This window comes from Carassius carassius, chromosome 30 (genome assembly GCF_963082965.1).
Source record: "Carassius carassius chromosome 30, fCarCar2.1, whole genome shotgun sequence".
NCBI classification, from domain to species: domain Eukaryota; kingdom Metazoa; phylum Chordata; class Actinopteri; order Cypriniformes; family Cyprinidae; genus Carassius; species Carassius carassius.
In genome coordinates, this window is record NC_081784.1 from 21554091 (window position 1) to 21571454 (window position 17364).

At 38.2% G+C, this 17364-nt stretch overlaps 1 protein-coding gene across 5 annotated transcripts in view; it reads right to left on the bottom strand.

The window, feature by feature from the left end:
* LOC132110893 (kinesin light chain 1-like) overlaps positions 1-17364 on the bottom strand; it is a 34300-nt gene extending 16936 nt beyond the window's left edge. For 3 of the 5 annotated variants that reach the window (XM_059517959.1, XM_059517960.1, XM_059517958.1), the window contains exons 1-9: positions 16999-17364; positions 8147-8423; positions 7976-8041; positions 6699-6863; positions 6535-6613; positions 3638-3863; positions 3055-3142; positions 1814-1915; positions 458-631 (exon numbers count right to left, since the gene is read on the bottom strand). In XM_059517959.1, the coding sequence (XP_059373942.1) occupies positions 458-631; positions 1814-1915; positions 3055-3142; positions 3638-3863; positions 6535-6613; positions 6699-6863; positions 7976-8041; positions 8147-8422 (1176 nt within the window). In that variant the 5' untranslated portion in view covers position 8423; positions 16999-17364. The remainder of the gene's footprint in view (positions 1-457; positions 632-1813; positions 1916-3054; positions 3143-3637; positions 3864-6534; positions 6614-6698; positions 6864-7975; positions 8042-8146; positions 8424-16998) is intronic. The other 2 variants (XM_059517962.1, XM_059517961.1) reach the window with 1 other exon arrangement.

Genomic DNA, 17364 nt, shown 5'->3' on the forward strand with positions numbered 1-17364 from the left:
TTAATTAGAAATAAAGCAGTGCTTGTACTTGATTGCAAGTACATGATGATCTAATCATATCTGGCAGAAAACCAAAACCTCAGTCTGCTGAAATATGTCTGAATCTGCGCAGTATTTACTCTAAAAGCTTCTTCCATTACACTAAAAGCTGAATGATCCATATCTGATGTGTACAATCTGCTGAGACGACAGAGATCCTGCAGCAAATAACACCGCAGACTCCACACCATGTGGATACATTTCTTAAAGTTACACAAAAGCTGACAGAGTCAGATCATCATTTCAAAATGAACATGTGGTATTGTAATGGGATATTTGATTGCTAAGTGAATCTATTATTTAGCTCTGACAGTCTGCAGGAGGTTTTGTTTTCTCTAAACAAACTCAAAAAAATGCATACAGTACATCCACAAATGGAAGTGTGCATGTTTAAATGAATGTGTGGGTGTGTCTGTACCAGGTTGTTTTTGGTCTTGGCCACATTGGGGTCGTCGGGGCCCAGTTTGGTCTGGTAGATCTCCAGGGCCCTCTGGTAGTAGAGCTCCACCTCTTCATACTTGCCTTGGTTCTGACACAGCAAGGCCAGATTATTCAGCTGCTTGGCAACATCAGGGTGGTCCTTTCCCAGCACCTGACAAACAAAAATAAACACACACCAGGTTATTCAGCTGCTTGAGACATTAGCAGTCTTACACTGATTGTAGCAGTTTACACCCACACACAACAGGGGATCACCTGGTTATTCGTCTGTTTCGAAAGGTTAGGTCTATTAGATAAAATAGCCATTCACACAGCACGAGTGTTTGCATTCCACTGTGCTGCTGTTCCATTGTTTTTCTATGCAAACATCCACTAGACGGATGTGTGTTGAGCACATCTTTAGCAGCGTCTTGCACGATACAGCATTCTAAAAAGTGGCACGTTTTAAAATAAGAATTTTTTTTTTATCCCAGTGCCTTGCATCTCATGTTTTTGCATGTCATGCATTGTTATTCTATGTAAATATGCACTAGATTTGACTGCTGCACTTGCGTCTCACATCTTTTACAGCATCTTGTGCATGAGGTGTTTTAAAGATAAAATGCATTTTTGCATTCCACTGTGCTGCTTTTCTATAGTTTTTCTATGTAAAAATGAGATAAATGGATGTGTTTGATCATTGCATTTGTGTCTCACGTCTTTTGCAATGTCTTTAATGCTCAAGTTAAAAGTATCAAGTGATATTATGAATGTCTACTGTCTTACTTTCACGTTTGCTCAATTTCTTTAAAAACAAACAAACAAATCTTACTGACTTTTGAAAGGTAGTGGACATTTTGTTAATACCGCCCAAGAAAGGACAATGTGAAATGAAATTGTGCAGAAGTGAAGCGATGAGAGTTTGAATTCAGCAGGTTGTATAAAGCTCTTTCTCTCAGCTCTGCATGTGTGAGACGCAGCACTCGGAGGAAGACTCTCAAGACTTCCAGCAAGAGCTTTATCACACAGGCTTAGATAAAGAGATGAAGAGAAATAAATCTGTGACACAGCAAGTCTAACACCATCCTCATCTGCACCCAGGCTGTGTGGCTGCTGCAGGTGTGCTGTTCTACAATGTGCTATTTTTGGATAGGAGAAAAAAGTTGAACAGAGAACTGTGGAAGTTCCATTCTTTATTCTTTAGTCTTTTAATGAAAGAGATGAAACGTAGAGAGAGAAAGGCAATGTAAAGAACTCAGAATATGAGTTATGCTTTGTAAAAGCGATTGGGAATAAAAACTAAAGTTATTATAAAGTCATAGGCATGATTTTATCAGGTTGTCCTCTCACTCACCTTTTCTCTGATCTCCAGTGCTCTTTTACACAGAGGCTCTGCTTCCTTGTACTTCCCTCGTTTGCCATAAAGAACGGCCAGGTTGTTCAATGTGGCAGCCACCTGCATACGCAGGAAAACAAGAATTTATATTTATATACATAGATACATTTCAATCATACAGCTACAAAAGTCAAATAAAACAATCTAAAGAACAAATCAACAATTGTGAATTGGTGCAATAATTTATATAAAAGCAGTCATTTCATTTTACTGAAAATAATTACTTGCTGGAAATCTGATCAAGATGAAATGTTCCCTTTGTGGGCTACCTAGCACGCATACACCCATAAACACCCTGTGTGCTGTGTTACACAACTTTGATTTAGATACCTCCGTGCATGTGAGACACATACCAGTGTGACAGACGGCAAGAGTGAGAAACAGGAAAAGAGAAACAGCAGGGCTGGGCGATATATAGCGAATATTTTGTCTTTTAATGATATTACATATTCATAATACTATATGTATTTATTCTGAGATTTATTATGGTGTCAAAAAGGGTGATTTCTCCAATCAGCAGAACCATCATTTCATCAAATAGCAATTTCAGACAATCACTAGATTCGGAAGGTTTCATGTAAGCACTAAAAAAAAAAAAAAGGTCAAAAGAAAGTAAATAATCCAGGCATGTTTTCCCCCAGTTTTCCAATGACACAATGAAGAATCATATTTAGATATTTTCATTTACATTCACCAGTATAGCAGTACACATCTACCGACTTTTTTTTTTTTTTAATAATCTAAATATTATATCCAAAGACTTTTGATTGGTGCAAATGCAAACAAATAATGAGGTGCAAGTTTTATTTCTGGAGGATACCTTTTTTGAAAAGTGCTTTAAAATCATTACGAAATTCACAATGTTGCTCAATTTCATATCGGCCGAAAATCATCATGACTGAATTTTGAGAAACATCGATACATCATTCAGCTTTAGGAAACAGTCAGGTAGAAGATAAAGAATGAAACAGAAGACAGATCTATAAGAGGTGTTAAAGTATCTGACCTCTGCAGAGAATTGTGGGACGCTGGTCCTGATGAGAGGGCAAGACATAAGCTTCACATCACAAACCCTATAAACATTAGCAGCCTGTGCTGCTTATTTCAATATACACACACACAATATGCTCACAGCAGAGGCAAGCGGTTTACACAGTTTTTTCCTGTAATGTGGAGAGCCCATAGAGCCAGGTTCTTACCGCAGGGTGGTCTCTGCCCAGGGTCTTCTCTCTGATGGCCAGTGCATCATTAAGGAGGTTTGCTGCATCTTTGTATTTATTCTGGTCCCTGAAGAGCAGAAATCACATACAAATCAATCGACTGCAGTTCGTTGTGCAACAAAGGGCTGCTGCTAAGGTCTTTCAGAAAAAAAATAAACTGGCAACAGGGTGATGGCAAAATAGCCTAATGTCCAAAATGGTTTGCAAACCCGGATATTACCATAGTTTACAACAAAAGCTATAGATGATGAGGTTCTCAACCTATTTGTTTGAAGCACTTGCTGATACCACAGTGCGGTTTAAGATTCAATAGAGGTGCACCAAGTAATTTTTCTACAAAAATATTGATTCTGCATATTAATAAGGAGAAAGTATTTTAACACGAAACAAACTGTACAACTTTTCTTTAAAAAAAGAAAAAAAAGTAATCTTACTGCCGCCAAACTTTTGAACGGTAGTCCACATACGTGAGCAGGACTTGTGGCTAACATGCTTAAAACTGTACAGTAAAGTCAGCTGAGTGGAGAGTGAACACATATATATTACAACGTGTTCTGCTGACCTGTAGACGAGGGCAAGAATGTTGAGCATGGTGGCTACATCAGGATGATCGTGTCCAGATGTTTTCTCCAGATCTTCCAGAGCCTGTTTGCAGAGAGGAACGGCCACCTCATACCTGCCCTGCGAGGCGTACTGGATCACCAGATTGTGGAGGGTCCTGAGACGAGCGGGGATCTCGTAACCACCCTGCTGCGCTGCTGCCACTGCACTGCTGTGAGGAGGCTGGACTGAATGAGATACGGTAAAACAAAGCGTATTATACTTGGTAAACATCTTACAACTAATTATCTGCTGTGTCTATGGCTGTTTCACTAGATGGCCATCTGCCAAAACATTGAAAACAACCTTGCGTTGGACACGGAAACCGTCTGCACGGTCACAAAAAATTGGGCTTCATACGGACAGTGTATGTGGCTCACGATGCCGGCTCAAAATCATGATGTCTGTCTCAATCCTAGGTCCCATGCCTAGTGAGCTGCCTACCTAGACAGTATATGTAGGCATGATGGACAGTAGAGGCAGCAATATGATAGTGGCTTCGAAGATGCATCAATTTAGTATTTGTGGTATATATTTGTGCATAATTGTATAAGGAAATACCAGAATGCACTTAGACAAACTTGGTGGAAAATGTTGAGATAAAATATTACATTCAACATTACATATACATCAAAATATAAAACTTTTACTTAATATTTGTTAGCAGTGTAATGCTTATTAGAAAACTATTGTTAGCTTAGCAACATGCTAATATCAGATTATGTGGAGGAGTCTCTAAACTTTTCGGACTTGGAAGGCCCCCCATTGTCCAACACAGTATCTGAAGCCCCATAAAAGAAAAATCTATAATTTTGACCCATACCATGTATTTTTGGTTATTGCTAAAAATAAACCCCAGCAACTTAAATACTTTAAAGTCATCTTGTGACCCAGCAGAAGTTTACTGAGGCCCTTGAATGGCCCCCAGCCCCCTGATTCATAACTGCTATTGGAATTGAAGTGTGGTTCTCATGAGTGATCGCTAACAGAGATGCTGTTAATGAGGGTGTTTCAAACCTGTCTTTTCAGATGCTGCCAATGTTGACAGCAGCAGACATATAACTTTTTTATGGAACAAAATCTGTGTGTTTGAGTTAAGATGATCAATTAGCAAAAGTCAACACGTAGCTTCTTTCTAAGCACTTCTTACTAATACTGTCGCTTATGTGCACAAGATCTAAAAGCACGTATTTTCCATTGTGAACTTGCCTCAGACTTAAAAGACCAAAGCAAACTTCAAATGAGCCAGCTCAAATAAACTAAAAATTATTAAAACCATGGCAAGTTGACAGTGAAAGGATTACATTGGCAGCACTTCAGGAATGAGAAGAACAGATTAATGCGATCTTTCTTAGAGCAGATTAATGTCATCCTCATTGAAAAAGCCTGCTGGAGATGATTTACTGCAGAGACGCATCGCTGAGAGAGAAACAGGCGCCTGGCATTCATGTGTCAGGATGAGGGCTAATCTAAGGACGCTCAGGACTCGGCAGTGTCAGCCTGCGACATATGATGCCACAAACTCCCATGCACTGGAGCGCTCTCTGTCACAACATGAGCCGTGCTGCTCTTTGATCCTGCTCCACTGTCAACGAGCCAATTATCAGACAGGAGAACAGAGAAAGTGGAGGAGATGAAAGGAAATACAAGACAGGGACTCTTTCTAGCAGAAAATAAACTATTGTTTGTTCCCCTTCCCCATCAACCCACTGCACATTTTAGTTTTCCATAAATTACACCTTTTATTTCACTAAATTACAATTGTAATAAAGTATACTGATTTGAAAAGAGTAAGAGGAGAATGTATTAAATGTAAAATGAATGTATAATGAATGTAATTTTGTTTTTTTTCCACTTTCAAGAAAATTATATTTCGAGGTTACTGAAATTTTTTCATTTCATATTAAAAATATGTGCACTATGATGGTATCAGATGGTGTTACGATATCACACTACAGTGAAATACAGCGGAGTACAAAAGTCTGAGACCACGCTGAAAGTCTATTCATATCTGGGTCTCATTTAAACCCAGATATGAATAGAATATTTGTTTGTGTGTATATACATTTATATAAATATAGAGATTCATTTAATATACATTACTGTTCAAAATGTGAAGTCATTAAGTAATATTTTTTAAAGAAATTCATATTTCTATAAATTAATTTAAATTAATCCAAAATGACAGTGAAGACTTGTTACAAAAGATTTGTATTTCACATAAACAGTGTTTTTTTAACTTTCTATGCAAAGAAACTTAAAAGCATACCGAATTCCGTAAAAATATTAATAAGATATTAATACTCTGTATGAAATGCTTATTGAGCACCAAATCAGCATACTTAAATTATTTCTGAATGAAGATCACAGGAATTAATTACATTTAAAAAAATATTAAAATAGAAAAAAAAAACTGCATTAATAATTTAACTGTAATTTTAAACTGTAATAATATTTCACAATATAACTGTATTTTTGGTCGACTTGAGAATAAGAGTCTTTTCAAAAACAACTGGAAATCTTACTGACTTTAAAGTTCTGAATGTTAGTACAGAAATATAATTATATATTTATATTTATAATTAATTATAAATGATCAATTCTTTCATTATAATTTACTTTAAGATAACATTAAAACTAAATTTGTGACAAACTGTATAAAATTAGAAACTTTTTACTAATTGTCTCTGACTTTGCGGAGACTTGTATACCATACGCCTGAGTGGTCACCACCTTCTAGTATCATGGTATTGCAAACCACAGTGTTTTAATTGGGACAGGTCTATATTTTGAATTTGACTATTTTCTATGTGTCCTGTGTTTTGTCAGGTCAGAGGTCCAGAGATGAGAGCTACTTACTGCCAGGGCCCGGCTCATCCTGCTCATCTGGGAAAAGATCATCCAGTGTCTCCCTACTGGAAACCGAGTCCTTATCATCCTGATGAGTGTGAGATGGAGAGAAGCACAGAGTGAGATAAAGGCTCTATGGTAAATGTGAGGAGGACAATAAGATGGAGTCTCACTGAAGGGCTGAGGTCCTGGTCATATTTCTTGAGCTGGTTCATGAACTCCAGATGTTTCTTCTCCTCCTCCAGCTGGGCCACGCTCTGCTCACTCTTCTGCAGCCGCTGCTGGGTTCCTGCCAGCTCGTCTCTCAGCCACTGGTTCTCCTGACACAGCCTCCGCACCTGGAGAACAGGAAGAGCAGCCTCAGGGCATTTTCACTCATTTGTAGAAGCGAACAGAAACAGTGACAGCCCACTTTTTCAGCCGCCCTACTTCAGGAAATATTTTCCCTTTTATTTTACCTACCCATAGTCATTAAAGGAAAAATCCTCAATAAATCCAGAGTTAATTCAATATACTATTGTACACTGTAAAAAAGTAATAACCTGTTAATTGGTGAACTGTAAGTTAACTTACTATATACAGTAAAGACTTGCATTTAATGTAATTTTATTTTAAAATGCTGTCAACTGTATGGTTTCTAAAAGTTAAAAACTATTAATTACCAAGTCATTTACAGTGAAAAACTGAAAAAAAAAAACAAAGTTTAGTTTCTATCTTTTTTTTTTTTTTTACATTAACGTACAATAAGATGAGTTTGTGTTACGTTTATGTTATGCTTAATGCATTATCTCAGTGTTGTCATTTCAGTCTGTTCCCGTTATAGTGTCTTTTTGTGTATAACCTCATTTTATGGATATACCACTTATAATTAATTCATCTTTCTTATTCACCACCTGTATTTTTATTATTATGGTGACTCCATAGTTCTGTTTTCATAATAGATTTGCCTGTTTATCACACATCTCTACTGTATATAAAGTGCTACAGAAACAAAGGTGACTTGACTTACAGTATCACTACATTTTAAAGTAAAAAGCAGATTTTGGTAGTTCATGCACATTGGTTTACTAACAATATATCACTATTAAGTAATATAGACACTAATTTTTGCAATACCGTAATATTTTACAGCTGTAATATTTTTACAGCTGTAATATTTTACCGTTAATTTAACAGGATACTTGTTTACAGTGTATGATATTTCTAAGTAATTGTCGGCAATTTAATAACTAACCAAGAATTTGATTAATAATGTGATTTTGATTAAATTTAGTAAAGATTTACTTGTTCACACAACTTGGAGCCAAATAATACAATGTGAAATACTATATCAAATTAGAGCGGGGGATGGAATTGAATTTGAGTTTGGATCTTGCAATCATACCACATCTGTGTGCCTGTATACCACTGAACCCAAGAGCACAGTTTAATTTTAGATGTGGTGCAGTACCTGTGCTCGAAGCTTCTGTTTCTCTGCCTCCACTGCACTCAGATGCCCTGACAGAGCCATCATCACCTGCACCGATCGATAAAAGAAAGAAAGAGAGAGCAGACATGGTGTTACTATGGTTACAAGCAAATTTATTCAAAAAAACAATCCCCATTTCATCCCACACTGCACCTGTGCCTCGCTAAGGCCCAGCTCCAGCATCTCCATAGAGCGCTGGATCATGGCTGTCTTCTCCTCAACAGCACGACCCTCCTGGCTCTGTTTGAGGCAGCGCAAGGTCCCCATCAGCCCCTCCAGGATGACCTGATGTTCTGAACGGAGCGCCTCCAGTCCCTGCATGACCTCCCGTGTCCGACATAGCAGCTCGTCCTGGGACAGCTTCTCTCCGGGGTCCCCTTGCTCATCCATCTCCTTCACACACAACACGCTCGACATGTCCTCACGCATCCTACAGAGAGATAAACAACATAAGAATGAGAACAGAAGTCTGGGAACCTCTCCTGTTAAGATGAGTGTGTTTGTATAATTGATCAGACATGAAGACACTGAAGGCAATTAAAGGAGAGTCATCTCTTCTTTGTTCTTGTCCTTGTTTTAGAAACCCTTAATGAATAATTCGAGTCACTGTAAATGTGAGGTGGCGAAGAAAACGCTACAACTTTCCAACATCTCGAGGAAAGAGAATGAATTCCCTACCAACTCCCATAAAACGCCATGGGAACTGGACCTGGAATGCACTGTAGAAGTTACATGGCCAACTAAACCAAACATCTCCTCAAACTGAAATTTATTTGCTTTTAATCCAGATTTGGCTTCTCTCACTGAGCCGAACATCCACATTGCCTTCAGGAACTTATATAACAGGACTATGAACCTATAAAATAGCTTGCGTGTAGTACACTTGCAAAGCTTTAAAAAACTTACAGTTTCACTTAACAGTATTTAAGTTGAGGCAACGGTCATCAGCTAGATCAAGATCATGTTAGCTCAGATTTAACCAAATTAGCTGAGATGGACTACTTAGATAATCACATTTTTCCGGGTGGTGCTTGCATGGGCAAAACACTCTGATACAATGCTATGGTGCTCTAGTTGGCTGCCAGGGCATTACTATGTGATTGCTAAGACATTTTTAGCATGTGCTATGTGGCTATTAAGGTGTATTTCTGTGGTTTTTAGATGGTTGCTTACTGATCAAACATTAGTCTCTACCTAGGCTCATATCTCTTCCTCATTGAACGTCTATGGGATTTCAGCTTGTTTTAAAGCCTTCACTTGTGCACATTAAGCCTTAAGTATACTTCAGTTTGAAAGCTTAGTGAATGCCTTCAGCAAGAAGAGTGGAATGTGGAAAATAAGTGTGTTCTGCACAGATGGACCCCCCTGTCGGTAGATTTTCGACTGATTGCACATGTTGAATAAGTAGCAGGGACCTACTACGGATTTGAGTGTGCAAAGGAACTATATTTGTCAAAACTGAAATTAAAAATCACATTGACTTATTGAGCAAGACTGTTCTTGCTCTACTGATTTATTCTTCTGAGAGCCTTAAATACCATATGTGTGTGGGGTAAAACCATAAATCAAAATGTGAAGTGAAAAACGCTTCCCATTTTTGGCACACGTCATCTTCCTGAATGATTATCTATCTGATGTAGTAAACTGCCATTAATCACCATGATAGTACTCATGTTGATTAAATAAATGCGCCACGATTTGAAACCAAATAATACGATGTGAAAATCCATGGGTGAGGGCGCACACAGTTGCTTTGTTTTGGTTCCACCTTTCAGTTTTAATGACAAATATAAACTACTGCCACCTTCTGGTATGAGGAGTTATTTCCACTCACACAGGTGCTGAACACACATGCTAGTTGGCCGTGTCTTTGCGGTGTACTCAAGTGCAACATTTCCATCCCAAATGTAGGACGACTTAATGCAACACCACAATAGACTTCCACTGCCGCTAGCTCTTTGATGTCGGTTTAATGTGTCTGGGCCTTTATCATCCACCAGGTGAAATCATAAGTGTTATCTCTAAGGAAAGTGGGAGCAGACCACATCATTTGAGGGATCATTCAAGTTCGTACCACAAACAGTGTTATGTGAGTTACACACCAAAGTTTAATACTTACTGTGAAGTATTAATCACCAATCATAAGTATTAGGTAGTAGCTTGCTTTAGCAAACACAAGAAACATGGAATTCAAAACTAAAAATGACCAAAAATAAGTTCACTCTGAAGTGCAACAACAACTCAACCTTCAAGATTTTGAGAGGCTCCTTACTCTTTCTAGCCTGACACAGTGACACAAAGCAGCTGTCGCTGTTTTTGCCAAGACACTACTCACCTGCTAAGGCAGATCACCGTTGCTAAGGCAGTGGGTGAGGCACGTTAGCGTAAGCGTACTGGGAGTTATAAAAACCCAAAGAGAAAGAAGAGAGAACCGGAGATTGTTGCCCTTTCAAACGCAATACATCTAGACTACAGCGAAGATGTTGGGAAAACCCATTTATTAGAAATTAACACGTCTCCTCAGCTTTCTTTTCTCTTGTGAAAACGACCCTACAGTCTCCTCCCTACAATGCTGATGTAAAGAAGAGGTTGGTCTACAAGCTGCTCAAGTGCTTTGGGCCTGTGCTGTATTCCTGCAGGACAGGAAATGGGAAGCGAGGCCGAGACAGCAGAGATTCATGTGACCCATAAAGCAGCTCGTCATCTGGCATGTGACAACCACGGGGCAGGAAACGCCTTAGCATAATGGGAATCAAAGTACTGATTAATGCTGCACAAACTGTTCAGAACCAGCCAATTTCCATAGCTCTTTTCCAACAGGGAGCACCCACTAAACACTCTCATTCAACTTAGAACCACCAATAATGTTAAAAACAATATTAAAATGTTATAATTTTTGGTTGATAACCAATAATCTGCAGATATTAAAATGCAAAAACTTTTTATTTTTGTCCAAATTAAGAATAAAACACAAACTAAAATCTATTACATGTGGCTTCATATGTACAAATGACAAATGTACAGTCGTGGCCAAAAGTTTAGAGAATTACATAAATATCAGTTTTCAAAAAGTTTGCTGCTAAACTGCTTTTAGATCTTTGTTTCAGTTGTTTCTGTGATGTACTGAAATATAATTACAAGCACTTCATATGTTTCAAAGGCTTTTATCGACAATTACATGACATTTATGCAAAGAGTCAGTATTTGCAGTGTTGGCCCTTCTTTTTCAGGACTTCTGCAATACGACTGGGCATGCTCTCAATCAACTTCTGGGCCAAATCCTGACTGATAGCAACCCATTCTTTCATAATCACTTCTTGGAGTTTGTCAGAATTAGTGGGTTTTTGTTTGTCCACCTGCCTCTTGAGGATTGACCACAAGTTCTCAATGGGATTAAGATCTGGGGAGTTTCCAGGCCATGGACCCAAAATTTCAACATTCTGGTCCCCGAGCCACTTAGTTATCACTTTTGCCTTATGGCACGGTGCTCCATCGTGCTGGAAAATGCATTGTTCTTTACCAAACTGTTGTTGGATTGTTGGAAGAAGTTGCTGTTGGAGGGTGTTTTGGTACCATTCTTTATTCATGGCTGTGTTTTTGGGCAAAATTATGAGTGAGCCCACTCCCTTGGATGAAAAGCAACCCCACACATGAATGGTGTCAGGATGCTTTACTGTTGGCATGACACAGGACTGATGGTAGCGCTCACCTTTTCTTCTCCGGACAAGCCTTTTTCCAGATGCCCCAAACAATCGGAAAGGGGCTTCATCGGAGAATATGACTTTGCCCCAGTCCTCAGCAGTCCATTCACTATACTTTCTGCAGAAGATCAATCTGTCCCTGATGTTTTTTTTTGGAGAGAAGTGGCTTCTTTGCTGCCCTTCTTGACACCAGGCCATCTTCCAAAAGTCTTGGCCTAACTGTGCGTGCAGATGCGCTCACACCTGCCTGCTGCCATTCCTGAGCAAGCTCTGCACTGGTGGCACTCCGATCCCGCAGCTGAACCTCTTTAGGAGACAATCCTGGCGCTTGCTGGACTTTCTTGGACGCCCTGAAGCCTTCTTTACAAGAATTGAACCTCTTTCCTTGAAGTTCTTGATGATCCTATAAATTGTTGATTTAGGTGCAATCTTAGTAGCCACAATATCCTTGCCTGTGAAGCCATTTTTATGCAACGCAATGATGGCTGCACGCGTTTCTTTGCAGGTCACCATGGTTAACAATGGAAGAACAATGATTTCAAGCATCCCCCTCCTTTTAACATGTCAAGTCTGCCATTCTAACCCAATCAGCCTGACATAATGATCTCCAGCCTTGTGCTCGTCAACATTCTCACCTGAGTTAACAAGACGATTACTGAAATGATCTCAGCAGGTCCTTTAATGGCAGCAATGAAATGCAGTGGAAAGGTTTTTTTGGGATTAAGTTAATTTTTCACGGCAAAGAAGGACTATGCAATTCATCTGATCACTCTTCATAACATTCTGGAGTATATGCAAATTGCTATTATAAAAACTTAAGCAGCAACTTTTCCAATTTCCAATATTTATGTAATTCTCAAAACTTTTGGCCATGACTGTATATTAATTTAGAGACTTGCTAAGATTATGTTTAAGTGTTGTTAATAAAATCTTATATACAGTATAGCACACATAACAGGCGTATTAATTAGAACAGTTTTAACTGGTCCTTCCACAGCCCCATTCTTTCAAGTACCTTTTTATCAACACCTTAACAGAAACGTGTCCCTTTTAAATCATATTATACTGGAAGCCAATTATCATTACAATAATTCATTTTAAAATAAACTATTGATCAGTAGCGGCTCCTGAGCGTAAATTTAGGTGGGGCAGATTCTGGGTCAAATCACTAATATGAAAAACATTTTGTAAACTTTATATTCTAATCTTGAACAAATGCTGAAAATTTTTTGGCAAAGATGTCCTTGCGTTATCCTGTGGGTGGTGCACTATTGTTGACTGACAGGCACGGAGAACAGCATAACATGCTGTATTATAATTGCCTTATAGTATTTATCACCTCCAAATATGGATTTTGAATGTTACAAGTTGTGGAACAATTTGGGTGAGGAAAGACGATAATATGTCTGTTCTCAGAATAACAATAAAAGTTATAATAATAAAAGCACATTTAAGATCACATTTGAGCTCACAGAAAGTGCTCTCACAGAGAGCACACAAGGACTGAATTTGAACGTTTAAAATATAAGACTCAAAAGAATCGGCAAATGATATTACGTGATCTGTCCCGAGCATCTCTCACGCTGAAATATTTGCGGGAATTTCCCACAATACAAGAGCAGAAAATGCAGATATGAGTAGAATTCTGTGCAAACCTGCACCGATATTCTAGTCCTGAAAATTTTGAAAATATGAGGAAAATATGAGTCAGCTAAACTGACTCAAGTCCGTTTAGCAGTTTGCAACCTGAATGTTCAGCAAAAAATAAATAAGCTTGAAATCCATTTGTACGTGTAAAAAAAAAAAAAAACTTTACTCATATTTTGACAGATGAGGCTTTAAGTAAGGTTTTGTTTTCTTCAGTGGTTACAAATAGGCTTTCATCACACAAAATCCACAGCTAAACTAAGCAGTACACACCATAAGAAACTATTTTGAACAGAACACATGCATAAACATGTCAAATTCAGCAATACCACCTGCGTTTATGTTGTCTTGTGAGCATCAGTCATGTAGCACCATGGCAAGGTGTCATGATAGACAAGAGCAGAGGGAAAATTTACACTTTTCCAAAGACAAAAGTGCAGTGTGAACAAATCCTAACAGAATGAGATCATAATGAAAAACACTGCAGGCCTGAACACCTCTTATACGTGATAACAATCAATTCTTTATTACTCAATCTGGAGAGGTTGAGACAGCGAACACTAAAGATGCAGTGTTAAATAGAGGAAGTTACGGCCTGAAAGCAGAGAGCTGAAGAGATTGAACAGGTTGGGTGAAAGGCTCATTAGAGCTATTAATCCGATAGAAGTACTCTAGAATGACTCACAACACCGTCTATTGGGAAATACTATCCTGTGACCGCAGGGGGAAGAGAGAGGGGGTCGAACCTAATGCCTGTAACTATAACAACTTCCACGCTGTCCAGTCACAGGAAGAGATATTGCTGACATTACAGGAAGGCCACACACCAAGGGGAACAAACAGGACAGAGATTAAAGAAATAGTTCTTCCAAAAAATGTTCTATCATTCTATCATTCACTTGTTCAAAATAAGAGTTTTTTTAAAGACTAACTTGGTCATTATTTCAGTAGCCTACAATTTAAGTGAATGAGGGTGTGTATCATTTACAATAATAACCCATACGATAATCCATCCAATTTGTGTGCTATATTCCAAGCCTTCTAATGTCATGTAACATCTTTGCATGAGAAACAGAGCCAAATTTAAAGTGACATCCACCCTGCATCATCTAAATAACGTGTCAATTTAACTCTGTTTCATTCACTTGTTTTTAGTTTCAGCATCATTACTCCACTCTTCAGAGTCACATGATCCTTCAGAAATCATTCTGATATGCTGATTTGCTGCTCAAGAAACATTGCTTATTATTATCAATGTTGAAAACCGTTGTGCTGATTAATACTAATGTGGAAACCGCGATACATTTTTTCTTTAGAATTCTTCGATGAATAAAGTTCAAAGAACAGCATTTATTTAAAATAGATAACTTCTGCAACATTATAAATGTATTTTCTGTCACTTTTGATCAATTTAACGCATGCTTGTTGAATGAAAGCACTCATTTCATAAAAAAAAGGGATCTTAATACCCAAACATTTAAACCATAGTGCATACTGTGAAAGTGCAGTCTGGTGCTTAATTTAAATGATCTCTATCCAGAGTGTGATTGCCCTGACACTTCAGTCCAACCCACTCAGCACCTCTGATTTCTCAAACACTATTGTGAATGTTCAAGCACTGTGTTACACTCTTTCACCTCCTTTCCGTGTTATTTTTGGGAAGCATCTTGATGACTGAATTTTTAAGTGTCAGCTGTGCATGAACAAAAAAGGAATGAAGTGTTAGCATAAACAATTAATCAAGAAACCCTTGTTATGATGTTACTTTTAATGGAAATCCTACAAAATCAGGTGTATTGTGTTCCAAGACATCCAAGTGTGAAGACTATTACATATACTAATACTAAAGCAAACAAAAACATAACAAAAATAGCAGTGTGACTGTGTTTTTGCACATATATCATTGTAATAACATTTATTATTTTATGTACATAAATACCATGGTATATGAATAAGGGAATCGTTCAGCAATTATGATGTATATGTCAGGGATGCACAGATTTTTTATCAGCCAAGCCTCTTTGACCTAAAATAATCACTAAAGTTACCTTTTAGGTAATATTTTAGTAATATTTAGCAACATTCTCAGCTGCTGATTAATAGTCACATGACATGCAGGTAAACAAATCAAATATTGAATCTTTTTTAATGAGTGTTTTTTATTTTGATTGTTTTATTTTTAATTTATGTTAATTGTACATTTTTTATGCTGTTTTATAAATTAAATGATTTCATTATTAAATGATTTAATTTAAATTAAATAATTACATATTGAAATTCATACATTTCTATATTACTACTTTATTATTTATTATTGGCTTTTCATTAATATAAACCCCATTTTGCGGCAGTTTCAAAAATTTACAGACAGCATAGTCAATGAATAATAAACTAAAGTTATAACTTTCCCATTGATTCCCCGGAGGAGACCTTGCCACTGAAGCCACTGCAGCGGAGCCTGAGCTCCACACATTCACACGGCTCAAAGACTGAGATTACTTCACTAACACACAAACGCTTTCACAGAGCAAAACAAGCCATCTGCATACTAACTAAAAACATCCACGTCAAGCACCTCCAAGCTTTTGATTGTCATGAAATTGTTTTTTTTTAATTATTATTATTAAATATTTGGGTTACAATGAATGAGTTCAATGATGGTGGTGAGTCAAACATCATGTGTTTCATTTAAAACAATTAAAACCAATTTCTTGCAGCAAAAAATTCATTTGATACTATTCCTCACTCAGTCAACTGGTCTAACAAGCTGAGACCAGCAAAACCAGTTCATTAAGACATTTATTAGACAATTAGGCAGTTCTTAATAGAATAAAAAAAAAACATCTAGAGAGCCGAGTCATGGTCATCAAAAATATTTCATATGGTTATAAATCTCAGACATATAACTGAGCTACCATTCAGAAGTATTTATCACTTATTTTGTGCTCAGAAATTAATATTGGTTCCTATGGTTATCAATGTGGGTGTGTGTATATATATATATATATATATATATATATATATATATATATATATATATATAAACTATTGTAGAAATGCCTTATCACGACGCAGGCTGTGATGTGGTGCAGTGATATTTAATGATCTCCTGGTTTAAAGTGGATAGTTCACCTTCAGTTGCTGGTCCCCATTGACCTAGTGTTTGTTTTCATACTGTGGAAGTCAATGGGGATCAGCAACTGAAGTTGAACAATCTTTCAAGGCAGCGGTCCTCGATCCTGCAGATCCCAGTCCTGCAACTTATGATACGAATCTGGTATATTCAATAATGGAGCAAGAATACGTGCTGTGCCATGAACAGACCTCTGGTGCAGTGACGGACAGTGAATGAACACAGATGTATCCCAATCCCTGGGTTAATATTGATCTTCTGGATGGTTAAGCGTTGTCTCTGGTGCTCATCTGATGCATATCATGGCCTCACTGGACTCCTGCCTTCCTTGACTCCCTCTGACTCAACATCACACGTCTGACTCTTGATATCAAGCCTCTGAGCATTAATCCAAACCTTTTACCGGGTCTAATAAAGAGACAGCGATCTCCGAGTGGTTTAAACGCGATGTAAACACTCGTTGACAGCGAGCGTCGGACGGGAGCTGAGCGCGTGTTAGCTCGTTAGCATAAACAACATCTTACCGTTCAGCGGAACATCCAGATCACCCACAACCGTAACAGGGCTGGTTCTTCCCCGTCCCACCGCGAACCTCAAATCAGTATAACGCTCTGAAGCCTGGTTGGGAGGGTTTGGGCTGAAATCGGGCAGCCGGAGCAGTTGTGTGTGTGTCTGTGTGTGTGTGTGTCCAGTCTCCCGGAGCTCGACGGGGAAGTTCCTGTCCCTGACAGTCCGATTCCTCCAGCACGAGCTCAAATCACAGAGTGGCGCAGAAACACTAGACTCATAATCACACAGTCGTTCGTGAAACGCTCGGATCTCAGCGCAGACGCATCTGTCTGGAGCTGCTCTGGGTGAAAATGGCGTTGTGTTCCTCCTCCTCCTCCTCC